Below are 19,341 nucleotides of genomic sequence, written 5' to 3'. Positions count from 1 at the left end.
TGCAACTGTAAGTCTACACATGGAATGCCAAACTAAACCAAACATGCTTTCCTCTGTTTCTCTGATGTGTGTTGATGAATGGAAGCAGAAATTCAGGCCCCCTCAGCACCTCATTCACTGAGCATTTAAGCACGTTAGCAGATTTCTAATCCTGAACTGCAGCAAATCTTTCATCAGCTTTTGTGCGCTGAGCCGGTTCCCCCGCAGCGGTGTTTGTGTGCTTTATCACCATCGTTCAATCTGCCTCAAGGTCACACAGCTGCTGTTTAATCAGAGAGCTGCTTCAGAAGGCCGTCAGACGCGGGCCGAGCGCAGACGTCTGCAGGATTAGAGCAGATGTCAGTCAGGCCACATCTCAAATACAGCAGCATTACGGGACAGTTGCTTTACTGCTTCCTGCCGCGCTGTGGATGCCCAGAACCGGGCTTTTAAAGGAGGATTCAGATGAACTGAAATGCACAGAAATTTACAAATCTGTCTTTTTCAACTACAGGAAAGGATGTATTTATTTAAAACCATTCAAATAAAAGTTTGGGGTCAGTAAGATTTTGTTATTCAAAGAAGTCTCTTACGCTCACCAAGATAAAGCACTAAAAAAAACCACACAAAAAAATAAAACCTTTGAACTGATGCACTGCCAAGACAAAATCTGACCACAGAAGAGGACTTGGTGGAAATATTGAGAATGCAATTGTGAAGTATACAGTATATTGTGCTCTGACACATTTCAGAATGCAACAATCCATAAAATCAAGTCTTTCTGTTCTGGTATTTGCTTAGTTTAGTAACACCAGCGTTGCATTTCTGCTTCAGAAATAATGCAGTGACTACTTTAAATAAAACAACAGCACAGGAAACGATGCACCGTGATTTCATATTCTCCTTCATGTCTTTGTTGTTCATGTGACGTCTCAGGCATGAAAAAAAAGTTTACTTTGTAAATTGCAAATATTGTAGTACAATTTTTTTTTAAGATTATTGGATTATTGAAAATACTGTTTCTGTGTTTCTACTTCAATATTCCATGTTTTGGTCAATGTGTTTCTTGCCATTTTTTGTAATTTTAAAAAAAATGAAAATATTTTAAATACGTGCAGTGAAAAAGGTGAAGCGAATCAATGTAAATGGCAATAATATATATATATATATATATATATATATATATATATATATATATACAATTTATTTGAAGCATATTGCAAAATATTTATTTATATGCATATTCAGACAATGTTTAGAATTTGGGACTGACTTTATTACATAAACTTTAGTTGGAATAATGAGTAAAAGGTATAATTTTGAATTATGTTTAAATTTGACTTTAAACTGTTTATTTTTCCTGTAAGCACAAAGATAATGCTGAATGTAGAATATAAAGAGACTTATAGTATTATGTTTTTAAGTGCATAATCAGCTTTATTTCACTGAAGGATTTCAGAATTTTTTAGAAATTCTGTTTTAGATTTACCTTACAATACCAGCAATGGTGAGTTACTTACTGTATGAGACATTTATGATGCTGCTTTGGATATAGTTGACAACAAGGCGGCATACAAGGTTTTGGAACCTAAACACACACACACACACACACACACATATATATATACGGTCCTATCAGTGACTCACTCACCCCTCTTCCTCCATCATCTCCTGAAGCTCCATGCATTTCAGCTCCACCCTCCGCTTCCTCTCATGGTCCAGAATCTCACGGTGAGCCTTCTTCACCAGGACAGGCTCGGCAGGGACTCCCTCTTCCTCCTCCGGCTCCTCGTCAGCTTTGGGATGTGTGGCTGTGGGGGTCTCGGGCTGCAGCGGGACCCCATTAGCGGCGTCCTCAGGGGAGGGAACCCTCGCCCCATCGTACATGGCCACGGCACTCTGACAGACACAAACACAGAGACACCAGATCCCAGATTAACAACGATTCAGGAAGTACATCACAGACCAGAGCTGTTTTAGAACTATGACTGAAACTAAAGGCATTCACAAAAAAACATATTTTCTTTAGTCACAATAAAATAAATGTTAACAGGAATAAAATCTAATATAAAAACATACATTACTAAAAAATATTTCATTATTAAACTTTAAAGTAAAAAATAAAAATGCAAAAAAAAAACCAACATAAAAACAACTGAATTGAAAATGATAATGGAAAATATTTAAATAAAAACTAATTCAAAATATTTCTAAAAAGCTAAACAGTATCTTTTCAGTATTCATATCTTGAAGAAATTAATCCTTTTATTCATCCAAGGATGCATTATATATACCAAAAGTGACAGTGGAAAAAAATCCTTTTTTTTTTTTTGTTGTTTGTTTTACTTTCCATTCATTAAAAGATCCTGGAAAATTAAATGCATCATGGTTTTCAGAAACATTTGACGATGCACAACTGTTTTCAACATTGATGATAATCAGAAATGTTACTGGAGCAGTAAATCATTATATTTTCATGATTTCTGAAGATCATGTGACACTGAAGACTGGAGGAATGATGCTGAAAAAAAATACAGCTGTGCATCACAGAAATAAATTACATTTGAACAGATTTTCACGTAGAAAACACTTTTTTTAAATCGCAATAATATTTCACAATATAAATGTTGTTCCTGTATTTTTGATCGAACAATTGCAGCCATGATGTGCAGAAAAGTCTTCTTCCCAAAACATAAAAAAAAAAATTACCAGTCACAATCCTTTAAACATCAGTGAATAATTAATGTAAAAAAAGCCACCCAAACAACTGCACCATCACATTCAGACCTCACTGACATTAAAAAGATGACAAAAACTATAAAGAAATAAGACATGACTGTTTTTTGCCCTCATAATATCAACACAAGCAGCAACAGAGACATGCAAGCTTTCCATATCTTCAGGACACAGACTGCACTTGCATTCATACAGAAATGTTTCTTTTCATAGTTTGCCTTCATTAATATAAGCACAGTCCATTGCCACATTAAAATCCGGCCAGTAATTCCCATCCACATAGAAGATATTCTCACCTAAATGAATTGGTGTAATAAATGGCAGTATTTTTTGCTGAGACGATTGAATCATATTGGATGCTGGCAATATACCACAAAAATGAGAAAGGGAGCGAAGCGTCTGGATGAGATCCCAGAAGCTGCGACTAATGGTGTCGTATTTCAGAATAGAGACTGAGTTCATTCTGAGCACATTCACTTCATCACTGTCACAGCCAGCGCTCTTCCCTGCTGCACGCTCACATTTACACAAACATTTAGCTGGATCTCAAAGGCATGTCTGAAATATCTGCTTTATGTAGTAATATACATATCAATTATTATTAAAAACATTTAGCTGATCTTGAAAATTATATATGTTTCATTGTTTATCCCATGAATTACAGTAGATAAATAAATAAATAACAAATATTTCTTTCTTATCTTATTAAAGGGCAGTTATTCAACAGTGTGAAATATATGTAACAATATTCTTTTTTTAAAAGGAGTTCAATGAACATTTATTTTGATAATCAATTAATGTATTATGGTAGATAACCATCCTAAAGAATGCTTTCTATTTTATTAAAGAACATTTTTCAACGTTCACAGCCCAAAAATCTCACACACAAATTATGTTCAATGTAACAATATAAGGTAAAAAATTTTAGAAGGTCAACAAACATTTATTGCGATAATTAATTAATATTTTGATTATTTCTTCAATTAATTACAGTGGATAGAACATCCTTTTTATTACATGTACATTTTTATTATTATTATTATTATTATTATTATTATTATTATTATTATTAAAAATGTAATGCTATTAAAGCCCAATATTCTTCAAAAACTGTGTGCAATATTCATAACAATATTATGTAAAAATGTAGTGCATTTTATTCCACAGCCTACTGCAATGGACATTTATGATTCTATTCACTGATAATTCTTCACACCATCTCCAAATGTATGAATGTGGGTTGTGATATAAATGATCTGCAAAAATAAAAAAATAAAAAATAAAGATTTAAAATACAAATGTGAATTAACTGGACAAACTGCCTGCATGGGGAGATTTGGTCTCAACAATCTTTTTTTACTAAAAAATATGCATAGAATTGTTTAGATTTAGATTTAGAGAGTGAAGTATTCTCTTTTCTCTTTCTTGTATTTCTAATCACACGTCAGAGCTGGGTGGCTAAAAGGCTTTGATTACAGATGCTTGTTTTCCAGCATGATGATGGAGGATGGCGTTCTTCATGTTGTGTAGCACGCCGTGGATTGTGGGTAAAGTCAGGAAGCAGCGTAGAGCTGAACAGGTGGCGGAACAGCAGGAGAAATCATCACTGAATTCATTACACGCTAAATCTTTGCCTCAGATATCTGCGACTCCCCATACATCTCTGAATGATTTCCCTTTATATTCATTGTGTCTTCTGACATGTGACCTTCGGTGGCTATAAAAGCAGTTTCACAGCACATGAAGCAGTCTACTGTACGCATTTATTCACTTCTCACATACTAAATGATATTTAAGTGCCCATCTCTATTAAAGTGAGTACAGACGAGCTGTGAATAACAGAGAAAATGTTAGAGACTAACCTGACCTTCATCGTCATTCAAATAAGTCATTTCTTTGATAAACTACACCTAAAATGTTCATACTACTTAATATATATCACTGAGGTGGTTTTTATGCAATACTGTATATACTACCATTAAAATGTTTGGGGTCTGTAAGATTATTATCTATATATTTTCTCGTATTCATCAAGGATGCATTGAAGACATAATGTTCAAAGTATCCTGAAAAAATAAATGCTTCACAGTTTCAGAAATGATCAGAAATGTTTCTTGAGAGCAAATAGAATGTGACACTGAAGACTGGAATAATTATACTGAAAATTCAGCTGTGCATCACAGAAATACATTATATTTTACAATATATTCACATAGACAACAGCTATTTTGAATAGTAATAATATTTGACACTATTACTGTTTTTACTGTATATTTGATCAAATAAATACAGCCTTGGTGAGCAGAAGAGACTCTTTTTAGACCCCAAACTTTTAAAAGGTGCTACTCCACATGCATATGTATCTGCACATACATATAAATCTTAATTTTTGGATTATTAGAGGTATAACATAGCACAGATGTCTTCCTGAATAAACAGTGTACTGTTAACTCTCTCTCTCTCCAGAGTATAATTAAACACTGCTGGAAATGGTCTCGCTTTGCTCCCATAGTCTCTACTTCATTGTAATTTGTGCTGACACCTTTAACTCATACTCAAAAAATGCTGCTTACTTTTGAGTCAAAACTGAACAGTTAAGCTCTTTAATGCAGTGTCTGTCAAAACTCTAAAAAGCACAGGGTACTTCACGAGGATCAGCATTTTCCTGTGATACCTGGAGACTTGCAGAGCAAGTGAACTTTAACAACTCAAGAATGACTGAACAAGAGACTGACATCAGTCAGAAATAAGCTGAGCACACAGGCACTCTGCACTAGCATTTTCAACAATAGATTCACACATTTTCTAAAGGAAAATGCAAAAGTCGCCACTATGATGCTAAGGTGTTTTAGATGTTTTTTAAAAAAGTCTCTTCAGCTCACTAAGGCTAAATCTATTTGATCAAAAATACAGTAAAATTGTAACATCTTATTACAATTTAAAATACCTGCTCTCGATTTGAATATATTGTAAAATGTAATTTATTTTGATGATGCAATGCTGAATTTTCGGCATCATTACTCCAGTCTTCAATGTCACATGATCAGAAATCAGGCAAAAAATGTAATTGGTTAGAAAAGCAATTTCAGAGAGAGAGAGAGAGAAAATTGATTTCTTCATGAATTGTCAGTTTTTCATGTTAGAAGCTAAAACGTGTTGTTATTAATAGTATGGATACTGTGGTCAGGTTGCATCGCCTAATAACATGCAGCTCTAGAGCGACCTGCCGACCTCCAGGAACTGAATCAGTGTCAATGTGAACTCAGTGTGCACCAGATAGTGGGCGGCTGGTCTGCAAAGATGAAGACTACAGCACAAGTCACTTTCTAAACCCAGTGGGTGTTGATAAACTCACAGAGAGCGCTAGTGACCTGGAAGAGTCAGTCTTATTCTGCTTTTGTTTCCAGCCTAAACGAATAAATATTTTGCTTTATATAATTCACATGACTAAAAATGATCCCAGTTTCCTTATATATACATATACATATATATACATATATATATATACATTAGTTTCATATTTAGACGATCATCAAAAATAATTATTCCTAAAGGCACTTTTTGCCTTTTCCCTAAACGTCATTCTGCTTCAGCCAACTTAATGATAAATGAATGACTATGAATCATTACAATGATGATTAATGGCCGGAAAAAGAAAAAGGCATTTAGATCTTGATCAACTCAACGATTCTTCATTCTTCTGCTTCTCTGAATGCAAAATGCATGATTTCTGCTGCATGAAATCCCTGGCTCCAGCTCTCATCAGTGCAATCATGCGTCATTCTTCAAGGTCTCTTAACAAGCTCTTTCTATCCTCAATCTATACTCGCTCACTGCACTAATTCTGCCTTAGCAGCCAGCAGCTGGGACACTAACTAGGGACAACGAGCGCATGCAGTCCAGCCCAGTGTGGATAAAACGGCTGAAAGTGCTGCATTTATCTCGGTGGACCTGAAGAGAGTGAGTTAGAATAGCATTACTGCAGAGATGGTCACAGCGCTCGAGACTGACCTGGAATAAATCTGCAAAATGCAGAAACAGCAGAGACAGAAGGCTGCTAGTGTGTGCATATGTTTTTAAGACACAGTCTGTGCACGATCTCTCCCTTTAAAAGAGGTTCAGCTCTTCCTTCCACCAGTAGAAATGCTGTTAATAGTAGCATACGGGTAATTCTGTTGCCATTTATTGTGGTTATCTTCTTGGTTATTCGAACGCTGGAGGAAGATTCCATCTATCATTTTAAAAACATTACAAGAACACTACATTTGACTGTTTCCTCGGTGTTTAAATCACTTGTTTCTAGGTTTGGTGAATGTTAGAGGAACGTTCCATTTCATCGTTTTGAAACTGTTCTAAAAACGTCATTTCTGAATGTTTTTGGAATGTTCAAAAATGTCCAGTTTTTCAGCTTTTGTTAAGAATGTTTCTTCTCAGTTCTGTGAAAGTTTGAGGAACATACCCATCTATCCTTTACATTAGGAGCATGCTACATTTACTGTTCTCTCAACATTTTTATATATTAAGAATGTTTCCTGTCAACATTATAATAACATATATCAAATATTAACCATGTCATAAGAACAGCATTTACTGAAAACATAAAAAAGCCCTTTACCTTCGCTTTTGACCAATTTAATGCATCCTTGCTAAATAAAAGTAAAACATCTTACTGATTCAAAACTTTGAACACTATCACTATAATGATAATAATAAAAGTAATCAAGAATATATTTGTTATTAACTTAACCCTCATGCAAATGCAATATATGCACATTAAATGTTATTGTCATGTGAATTAAAAAAGTAAGAACGTATTAAACTTATTACAAACTGGAACAATTTTATATATGTATCTGTCAACACATGTTATTATACAAGTAAATATTAAAGAATTCAAATATATACATTGCAAAAACATACATAAACAAACTGTTTTTTTTTATAGGCTATATGTCTAATTTTATTCTTAAATAAGTTCTATTATAGGAAGCATAATGTTTGTGTCGGGAGCGTTCCCTATGCCTCAGAATGCCGTCTCAGTAGGGAGCAAACCAGGTTTTGAAACAGTTTTTGGTGAAAACAGTCTGTAAACAAATAATGAAGATAAAAAGTGCCCAGGAGAGCATCAAATTGATCTTGGTGAGACAAACCCTCCAGATGAATATCCTCAGGTCATACTGAACAGTATATATAACTACACTAGACCCTTAATACTCCTCACAGACTGTGTTCGCTGTCAATAGTTTCATCTCAGACACTAGACTCATGAGAAGCTCAGTCAGGTGAAACCGAATCGGCTTGATTTCAGAGCCGTGGCCTTTAAAGACGGGTCGATCTCACAGAATGAAGCGAAAGAAAGAGATCGAGCGCCTTTAACAGAGGACAGCTGTCCTCCTCCAAATGATTTCAAGCTTTATTTTTCTCATTTTCTTCTATAGAGCTCTCTTTAGTTTTGCAGAAACAAAATGAGCAATGACACAAAACTGGTTCTAGAAGTTTTCTATTCACAGATCACCTGAAATAACCTTCTCTGACGATGGAAGAAAGTTGCTCTAGAAGCAGAATAAACTGGAGGAAGAAACTATTCACTTTTCCCCCTCAGGGCTCTTTTATCCTACAGCTCAAAAATTGGGTGTCAGCGTCGCCTCATGCATTTAAAAGACCAAAAAATACGCCTAACGCTCTACAAAACGAATCATAAAGTTCAGAAGAAATGTGCTTCTATATGGTACTGCAGAACACAAAGATGATTTCATATCTGTGAGCAGACTTAAACAGGAATATAATGAAGTTCATAATCAAATCTGAGCATTTCACTGTTACAGCTGTGCACTACCACAACAATAATATAAAAAATATAAAAATAATTAAAGATATTTATCACTATTGCAATAATACTACTCTCAAATAAAAAACTGAAATTAGTCATTAATTGTTTGATAATATTATAATGAAAAATATGACAATTAAAAGTGTCAATAATAATAACAATAAATATAATTGTATTATTTCAATTATAATGAATTAAGTAAATAAATGCATTATTATTGAAATATAATAAAAACAAGCATTATTTATTATGTCATTTAATTAATTATTATTAATATTGTTTCTATTTTGACTATAAAAATAAATTATTATTTCAACAATATTAAAAATAGAAATAAATCAAGTTTTTAATAATAATAATAATAATAATAATAATAATAATAATAATAATAATAATAATAATAATAATAATAATAATAATAATAATAATAGTTATTATTATTATTTTACAGAATAAAAGTAAGATTATAATACAAAAATGTATGGAATTAATTTAATTTCTTTGCTTTCAAATGCTAAACTTCATTCCCGTTTTAAGTTGGAAAGCATGAAAATCTGTGTAAATATGGACAAATATCCCTGATGCCTGAATATCTGCACAGTTACAGCATTCATTTGTTCATCATTTGATGCATTACTCACAATCACTAGAAAATATGCAAACGTGCTTGTGAAATCAAACGAATCTGAACGAATAACACTGAGCTGGTTTGTTACTAAAGTTGTGCTCCTGTTTCATGAACTTCAGTTTAACCATAACAAATTTACAAGCTCAAACTGGGAGAAACATTACTAAAAAGAGCATCACATACTGCCTTCCGTCCATGCTGAAACACACACACACACACACACACACACACACACACGCATACACACACACACATACTGCAGGCAGGGCAAGTTAAAGGGCGTCCTTTTGACTTTCGAGTGTGTAAATTTGCCCTGTGTGTATTGTTCTGAGAGTCTGAGCTCTGCAAACAAACATTCATCATATCACCTTCACCGGGACCAGCACATTGACCCAGTGCATCAATTCTCCCTACTGAAACACACACACACACACACACAATAATAAATCAGTGGTTCTGTTGGTAGAAATCCTTGGTAGAGTCTGCTGGAATAGATGAAGTACACAACAATGAACAGAAATTCACTGTTTCATGAACACAGTGTTTGCAGCAGTGAATTCAATCAATGACTGATAGACCGAAAGACTATAATAAACGCATTGGCCTCAAACAAACACTGTAATGAATGCATCACTTTACACATTACACAGCACAAAGCAGCATGCAACGAGCATAATATCACTGCAAAAACATAACGTGACCATTTATCAACACCAAATACTTTGCAGGTATGATATTCAAGAGTTGATGGAGATGATAATCAATAAGAAAACTGCTTTGTTGTTGTAAAAAGAGCCAATAAAATCAGCAGTTTAAGAAACTCCCATAGTGCCAAAGAAACTAAATGTAGCTCTGCAGGATCAAAGTTATTAGTCACATAATGCTTTTTGGGGATAATAAATATACTTACACTACCATTCAACACTTTAGGGTTAGTAAGACTTTTTAACGGTTTTAAAAGACGTCTCTTCTGTTTCCCAAGGTGCTCTGAATGAGATTTAAATAATTGCAAACAATGCACAATGGAGTTTGACATGCATTTGTATAGAAGTTTGTTTCTGACATGGAATATGAATTAAAAAAGGTAATTTCGACTTTTTATCTCACAATTCTGACTTTGACGTTTCATGCACAATTCTGAGTAAATATCTCCCATTTCTCTTACCCTTTTTCTTGGAATTGTGAGAGGAGAAACATCAGATTTGTGTAATAGAAATTCGCAGTAGGGATGGGCATTTTGGGAAACTTGTATCAGCACAATAGGATGCTAAGTTGTGCGTTAGACAGAGAGAGAGAGAGAGAGAGAGAGAGAGAGAGAGAGAGAGAGCGCGCGAGCTCCCGCTGATGCGTTTTCATGACAGCGTGCCGAAAGATGGGCAAGGACAGATTTTACTATAGATTCCTATAAAGTTCTCATTATAAATGCATGGCAGATTAGTGCTATGTTTTCATCTACGTTATTAAGTGTAATAGTTGTAATTAAGTTTTATTTTTAAGTTAAGTTTTTTTTTTTTTCCATAATCCACCTGCGCGTTTTCGAAGACATATGAATTGCATTATGCCCACAAATATGACGGAAAAAAAGCTTGGCTGCATTATTATAACATCAATAATAAACTAATAACAATAATAATAGAAAAATAAAACATTTAAGAGCAATATTATTATCGTGCATTGCTTATATGAGCATGAAACGAATCGATGATATGCAGCGATTTCAGCATAATTGTTCATGTTAATTAATCAGACACTAGCTCTTGCAACTTTTATCTGAAAACAATTTGCCCATGCAAATGTGAACTTGAACGAAAGTGTAACTCGGATTGCGCTTTACAAACACAAAAGTTCACATTAGTGTCACTATCGTTATTTTTTTTATGTATTCTAATATTTAATTTATATTTTGTATTCAATTTGCACTTTCTGATCAACCAAAATATTATTTAACAGCATGGAAATCACTGATTATTGCTAAATAATTGAATAAGATTTAAAACATATTTAAGATATAAACTATGACAAACAAATAATTTTGATTTTCGTCATCTCTACGAATATGTTTAATGTAATTAGGCTACAAATATATCCAGTCCATTTTTATTTTATAAAGACCATTTCATTATTTGTCTTTGATTTAAAAATTAACACACAAAGATACTTTTTCTTTTTTTGCTACTTTATTCAACTGCACAGCTTACTCTGAACTGTATTTTTTCTATTATTGTTCTTCTCAAAGGGAAGCCAGCCATTACTACGTTATTTTGAGGTTACGATTGTCTCTCTTATGTCTTCTCAGGCATCAAGTGGGACGCTAACCAATCAAAAAAAAAAAAACTTAATAATAATTTCAATCATCGTTTACATGATCGATCATCGCTGTCGCGGTCGAGTACTCGAGTACTCGATCACTGTTGCACATCCCTAATTGGCAGTAATTTGATAATTTTTTTTATCCAGTGACGTAACTTCTCTTCAAGCTTCTCTTAATTTGAGAAATGAAAAAAGCATCATGACTGCGAGCTTCATTTGACTTAGTAGCCAACAAGACAGCTTACTAGATTTCTGAAGTCATTCGGGATATAAAGCATCTGCTGTAACTCACATATGACTGATCTAAAGACACACACACACACACACACACACACACACAAATATAATTGAGTAATTTTTCAGAGCAAATGCAGAAAGTGATTTCTCTGGAGTATGAGGGTTATGGCTTCGGCCGCCACTTCAACATAATCCTCAAAGGCCAGATGTCCCTCCTATCTCTCTCTCTCACACACACACACACACACACACAAACACACACACAGATCTGGGTCACAACATCCATTAGCATACTTTAAAGAACAAAGTTTGTAATCAAGAGTTGTGAAGGGAGCAAAAGAGAGGGAGAGCGATGAATAATCCCAAAAGCAGAAGTGAAGAGGATCTTGATTCCCACTAGTTTATTTAGACATGCATCTTCACTGGAAGAAGATCTGATTCAAACACACCGCACTATTGCACTGGAAGGGTCTGCAAATGAACAGCACTTCACGGCTTCACTCCAAAACCCTAGAGAAGTCAGCGTTTGCATTGGCTTTGAAATAGCATCACAGTTTAGGGGCAATTTAGCTTGTTGCATTGCATTCTAAGATAATCTTATTTGTCAAAGTTGCATGCGATGTTGCCTTAGAATTTAGCATCAAAAGGCAGAATAATTTGACCACCTACTGTTTGAAACAGTCTTCATAACAAGTCCCAAAATGCTGTCTAGGTAGGCAGCTCTGTTGGTTTGGAGTGGAGCCCATGGACACATTGCGCAGGTCTGCTGATAATTGAAGATTACGCTTGATTGACTCCATGTTCAGGGTCATAAAACACATGCCGGGTATCCATTTCCAACCACACAATTCAAACGGGTAAAGTCAAGTGATACAAAACAGCTAAACACACAAATCTCAGATGGTTTAGACAGATGAATAGAGAGAGAAGATGGAGGCGGAAATCAATGAGCGAGGAGAAAGCAAGCAGCGACGACAGGAGCAGAAGCAATCCGAAAGAAAATAGAGGAGGAAATGAGTCGTCTTTCTTCTTCTACTCCCACAGCTGTGTTTTTATACTGTAGCTTTAATGGGATATTGAACTATTTTATGATGTATGTGGGTGAGAGATGCGAGAGAATGAGCAGAGAGGGACTGTAAATTAGTACACTGCATACTATTTCAAACAAATGGAGGGAAAGTGAAAGTGTTATTGTTTTCAATAATTAAAATATTTGGAAAAAAAAATTGATTACATTGAATATGAAAAATGTTGCCTTGGTAAGAAAGAAAGAAAGAAAGAAAGAAAGAAAGAAAGAAAGAAAGAAAAAGAAAGAAAGAAAGATCTTAAATTACCAAAACTAAAACTGAAAAAAAATAAAAAAATAAATATGAAACATATGCACACATGAAAATTAGTAAAAACAGATTTTTTTAAAAAAAATGTACATTTGCATTTTCATTATTTTTATTATTTAAAATAAAATAAACATTAGCTGAAATAAAATAAGTTCCTAAAACTACAACTGATAAAAAAAATATATATAAATAATTATATAAATACAAATATTTTACTTGATGCACTTAAACAACTAAAAATAAAATACAAATACAAACTATATATAGATATTAAAAAAAACAGCACATAAACAAACGCACAGAATTTTTTTTATTAAAGCTAAAATTAAAATTAAAAAACTGAAATTGAAACAATTATCTGAAAAACTAAAAACAAAGTTGATTTAATTGCTTAACAGTTTGTTAAGGTTCATTTTGAGTACTAAAATAACTAAAACTACAAATTAAAACTTGATTTTAAAAAATACATAGACATGGTTTACTACACAAATAAAAAAATGCACAAAAATGCACAACAAATAAAATTAACTTTATTAGTATCTCAATGATACCAAAATAACTCTGATGCCCACAACCTCAGAAATAACCCAGCGAGAGAGCGGAAGACGAGAGGACAACAGAAATGGGGCGAGAGCGAGACGGATGTCCAAAAAAAGAGCAGCCAGACTCACTGGGACTTTACAGCAACAATGTGCTCATTATAGCAGCTCATTTAGAGTCTCCACTAATGAAACATTCATTCATTCACATGCTCGTATCAACAGGAATAAGCGAGGAGGAACATGATAATCATGTTTGGCGGTGGGAGCTCATACATGACGCTCTGCTGTGATTGGTCGGATTATATGTACAGTCTCCGCCCACGCCGCCCACTTTAGATCTCGAGTTAGAACGGAAACAGTAATTATCTTCATCAGCACTTCACAGACTCTTCAGGAAGGATTTCACATCATTGGGAAGATAATTAGTGCTGTTCGCTAAGTCAACCATCACTAGTATACTATTCATATTTAGGGTTTAGGCCAGGCATCAAATTAGCTATAAAAAATTAAGGATTTCAGCATCTTATTTGCATAATTATCACCTGGTGGATAATAAAATATGTAAAAAACATTAAGAAACCATATGGAAACTATACAAAACAGCCTAGCAACCATACAACTGCATTAAGGTTTTGAAAGAAGTCTATTCTGCTCACCATGGCTGCATTTATTTGATCAAAAATACAGCAAAAAAATTGAAATATTAATCATGTGAATATATCGTAAAATTTAATTTATTCCTGTGTATTTTCAGCATCATTCCTCCAGTCTTCAGTGTCACAGGATCTTCAGAAATCATGAAAATATGATGATTTGCTGCTGAAAATACTTACGCTGCTTCATATTTTTGTGGAAACCGTGATACATTTAATTTTTCAGGAGCCGTTGATGAATTTAATGTTCAAAAGAATGGCATTTATTTGAAACAGAAATCTTTTGTAACGTCTTTACTGTCACTTTTGATCAATTTAATGCATCACTGCTGAATGAAAGCTATAACTGTCAAAGCTACCCAAAAAATAAAAACAGAAAAAAAATCCTATTCATCTTCTCTACAGAGAAACTGATTTTCAGCAAAACCACCATATAAGAAGATATCAAGTCTGGTGAAGAAATTTGCAAGAAATACTTTTTTTACTTTTTCTTACCAGCCAAAATATATAACAATTCTTAAATCAAGAAGGATTTTCTAGACATGTATAAATGAGTGTCTTGTTTTCAGAAAAAAACTGTCAAAATTAAGTGAGTTTTTGCTTGAAACAAGCAAAATAATCTGATTTCAAACAGAAAACAAGATTATTTTGCTCACCCCATTGGCAGATTACACAAGAGAAGAATTTTTCCTTCTTGATTGAGTAAAGAGTAATGGAGGGATAGAGGGCTGGATTGCAGGTGGAGTGTGGATGTGTAATAGTGAAGTGTGTGTAGAGATGACGGTCTATGTGTATCCACAGCAACAGCAGGATTGGTTTCTAGCGTGTGGAGAGAGTCTGTGACAGGAAGTTCAAGGACAACAGCGCTGCAGCGACCCCAGCATCTGACCGAAGCAGAACATGATGAAGGTGTTGAGAGGAACACAACCGCTTTTCCAGGAATCCTTCTGATTAAACTAAAACAAGCTAGAGCTCATGCTTTATACGGTCTTCATTTGGAGCCAACTGGATTTGGAAACGCAAATTTGAATGCAAAAAAAAAAAACATTACTTGGCAAACAACAGGACAATTTTTGGAAAGAAATTAATACTTTACATTGGCAAGGCTGCATTAAACTGATCAAAGGTGTGTGTTTTTATAAAATGCATCTAGTAAAATAGATTTGTGTACTGTTATATTTGAAGACACCAATTTAAATGAAAAATTATAAATCAGTTATACTTTGTATAAATATTGAATTTGTTTTATTCCTTATAAATAAAGATATTTTTCATGCAAACAAAAGGTAAAGTTTTGAAACTGAGGTACTAATGTGGATCATTTATTTTTACCAGAAATTGAAAAATAATTACAATTCATAAAAAATAAACATATTATGTGAATTATATATAATTATATATTTATTTTATCTATTCGATTCCACATAAATGCTGTTCTTTTGAAGTTTCTGTTCATCAAAGAATTCTGAAGAATTAAATGTATATAATTTTCCACAAATATATGAAATTCAACACTGATTATATTAAGAAATGTTTAACGACTATTATTACTTAATGTTAAACGACTTTTTAGGAAAGCGGTTTCTGAAATTTCTGATTATTATCAATGTTGACAACAGCTGTGATGCATCATATTTTCATGACACATTTTATTTTTTGATCAAAAATAAATGGAAGGTTTAAAAGAACACTATTTATATGAAATGCATTATGATCAGCCTAATGCACCCTTCCTTGCTCAATACAATTATTAGTTTCCTTCAAAAAAGACCAATCTTTTGAACAATAGGATCAATTTTGATTTCATTTGAATGCATGTTGAATATGAATGCAGTGCACGGACCCAGCCAGCAAATCAAATAAACTCTTTCTGTCTCCACGTCTGAATGAGTGATGACTTGTTCTCTGCTCTGATTCATAATCGCAGCGCTTTGGTGTTATGATGCTGATGAGATTATATCTGTGCACTCGATAATGGGGCGTCATGTCTTAACTAGCATGTGCTTTGTGCACTGAAAACACATAAAAAAACTTGTAGGAATTACTTCATAAATGAAGACAGAAGTTTATTTTGGTTGAACTGTTCCTTTAAGTCACTCACCAGCTTTTTTTAAATGGTTCTAAGGGTCTAAACCAGAATGGGAAATCAATACCGCTCTGAGCTGGTCTTTTAAGCAGGGAAATCAGATCATTGTTTAAAGGGGGGGTGAAATGCTTGTTTTCACTCAATATCCTGTTAATCTTGAGTACCTATAGAGTAGTACTGCATCCTTCATAACTCCAAAAAGTCTTTAGTTTTTTTATATTCATAAGAGAAAGATAGTCAGTACCGATTTTTCCCGGAGGCGTCTGGAGGCGTGACGTGTGGGCGGAGCTAAAGAATCACGAGCTCGAGTAAGCTTTTGCGTTGAGAGCGTTTGGAAGCTGTGACATTACTGTGAGGACAAAACCATCATCCAAAACAAACCATGGCTAACAGTCAGATTCAGCCGTATATTTATGATCCAGAATCAGATCCCGAGGCTGAAACTGAACGAGAGCAGCATCAGCAACGACGTCTCTATGTGGTATGTACTGAAACTGTATATATTTGTTTAGTGCTTTTGGAAAATGACTAAGTTCCACTTTATGTCGTTTTTTTTTAAAAAGCTGTACATGTGGAAAGTGCAGTTTGATGACAACATCGCATGTTGTTTACTTGATGTGCTTACGCGCCGACAGCTAAGTTAATAACACAGAGATATTTGAAGCAGTTTTACTCACCGCCTGCGGTTCCAACACACGATCGTGACCCTTTTTCGTTGGGACTGCATCATCCTTAAGAAATAAACGATGTGCAAATCCGGCGTCAAACTGGGCCTTGTTTGTAAAACAAGCATCTTCGAAATGCAGGGAACAAACAAAAACACTTGCACAACTCCGTTGATGCTCTGTAAAAATAAACTCCATCCACTGGTCCCTTAATGCTGTTTTTTCTTTGGTAATCTGTGCAGGGTTGTCTTGTCCTGGGAACCAAAAATCTCTTCCGGCAGAAGTGCCTCAGGACCCATATAAGGAAATTCCGCTCCATCTAACGTCACACAGAGCCATACTCGAAAAAAACTTTCCCAAACTTGTGACAAACCGGAAGGAGTATTTTTTTGGAAAAAGTCATACAACTTAATTTTTGAAACTTTGTCCATGTTTAGCATGGGAATCCAACTCTTTAACAGTGTAAAAAACTCAGTATGCATGAAATAGCATTTCACCCCCCCTTTAAGAAGCTTTGAGGACATAAACAGAAATGATCTCCAGCGTAAGAAGTGTATCTGTCAGATCTGTGTAAAGTCTTTTATTCTAGATGTTTCTGGGCTGCTGAAGGCAGTCGTACGCTCATCTCTGCACACAGGAGGATCGCATGCACTTTAACTGTTAACATGTATCATGAACAACTAACTAGAGCTCACTGTGGACAGACACTCACAACACCGCTGAAACAGAAACACCTTCACTCCTCTTAATGAGAGACACCACAGGACCAGTTCAGATAAATAAAGCATCTGTAGCGTCCAGTGAATCAGTGCTAATACAGTCGTACAGAGGGACAGACAAAATACAAGGGGAATCTTTCCTTAATCATATAGACAACCCCATAGCCACATCCTTGCAGGCACTCACTGACCTAAACATGCTCTTCACCCCACTGTGTTCTGGAGAAATGCTGTCTGTGACATTTGAGTGTTATGAATTATTGATCAAGATGAAACAGTACACCATCATTAATGTGTGTTCAGATTCTGACACACAAACAAGAGCTTGCTACGCTCACATGCTAGCATACTGCACACTACCTTCTACACAATATATACACTATACAGTTAGTTTTTAACCTGTTAACTGTGACTCACATGTTTGAAGATAGACTTGAAAGTGCTTGATCCAAACCTACATTTTTATAATTCATGACTGAAAACATTTGGTAACATGATATTGATGTACCATTTTCACGGTAATGCAATGTTTGATTTTAAAATGGGTTTCAAAGGATGAATTTTGAGATTTTAAGTTTTCAAGTGATGTCTGATGATTTCTAAAGTGTGAAAAGGTCAAAGGTCAGAACTCCTGTTATGATGTAGATTTTTGAGGTGCACTCTTGCCATAAATTAATCTATTATTTCTCCTACATAATTTTTTTTACAAAATAGATTGGTAAAATATCTATTTAGGAGCCTTAGACCTTTCCAACGATATAAGTTTGTCATGATTAGATAAGGATTTCATTGTAATATAGAGAAGTAAACATAGGCGTCCAGGTGACAGTTAACATGGTAAAGAAGACAAATAAATAATGGATTTCTTTTTAAAAGTGGTATGGTAGTATTTCAATAGTTGCCATTGCAATACTATTATAAGTGTTTCATATAATATTTATTAAAAATATATATATATTCAATTAACAAAAATGTTATGTAATTACAACACTGGCTGGTGTGCTGTCACATATTGCTAGAGTCTCTATCAGTCTAATTCACAGTTTAGTTTCCTGGGAGAGAATGCGAGAGCCTTCTGTTTGAATCACTTCCTGTCCGGAATCCTTTGGGAATTCTGTCCTCTGCTGATCTGGATCACGGAAAAGGAAAGTCAAACTGTGCTTCTAGGACACAGCTGCTTGTCTTCACACTGAGCGTGGAGCAACAAGGGCTTTCCTCCATTGATCTCCACCCGGCCGACCTACGGACTTCAGGAGGAACCACAAACTCACCGCAAATCAGCACAAACACCAGCCACACGATTCTGTGCTGCCCACAGAAACACAACAAGCTAGCAACTGCCCAGAAAACCATAGCTACTTCATACTTCTTCTTCTTGTGGAAACAGTGATGTATTTTTGTCAGGATTTTTTTGATGAACAAAGTTCAAAAGAACAGCATTTATTTGAAACAGAATTTTCTTGTCACATTACTGTCACATCTGATCAATTTAATGAATCCTTGATAAATAAAAGTATGAATCTTTTAAACAGTAGTGTTCTTATACAAAAGGGATTGTATTTGAAATTAAGTGTTTAAAAGACTTTTGAAACAAAAACATTTCAACAACAAAGTCTCTA

At 34.5% G+C, this 19,341-nt stretch overlaps 1 protein-coding gene across 1 annotated transcript in view; it reads right to left on the bottom strand.

Annotated features, from left to right (window-relative positions):
• Positions 1 to 19,341, bottom strand: part of LOC127957809 (serine/arginine repetitive matrix protein 3-like) — a 68,858-nt gene that overhangs the window by 41,566 nt on the left and 7,951 nt on the right. Inside the window, exon 2 of the mRNA XM_052556494.1 lies at positions 1,631 to 1,878. Coding sequence (XP_052412454.1) covers positions 1,631 to 1,878 — 248 coding nt within the window. The remainder of the gene's footprint in view (positions 1 to 1,630; positions 1,879 to 19,341) is intronic.

The sequence above is a fragment of the Carassius gibelio genome, chromosome B5 (genome assembly GCF_023724105.1).
Source record: "Carassius gibelio isolate Cgi1373 ecotype wild population from Czech Republic chromosome B5, carGib1.2-hapl.c, whole genome shotgun sequence".
NCBI lineage: Eukaryota > Metazoa > Chordata > Actinopteri > Cypriniformes > Cyprinidae > Carassius > Carassius gibelio.
This window is presented reverse-complemented; position numbering and strand designations above follow the sequence as displayed.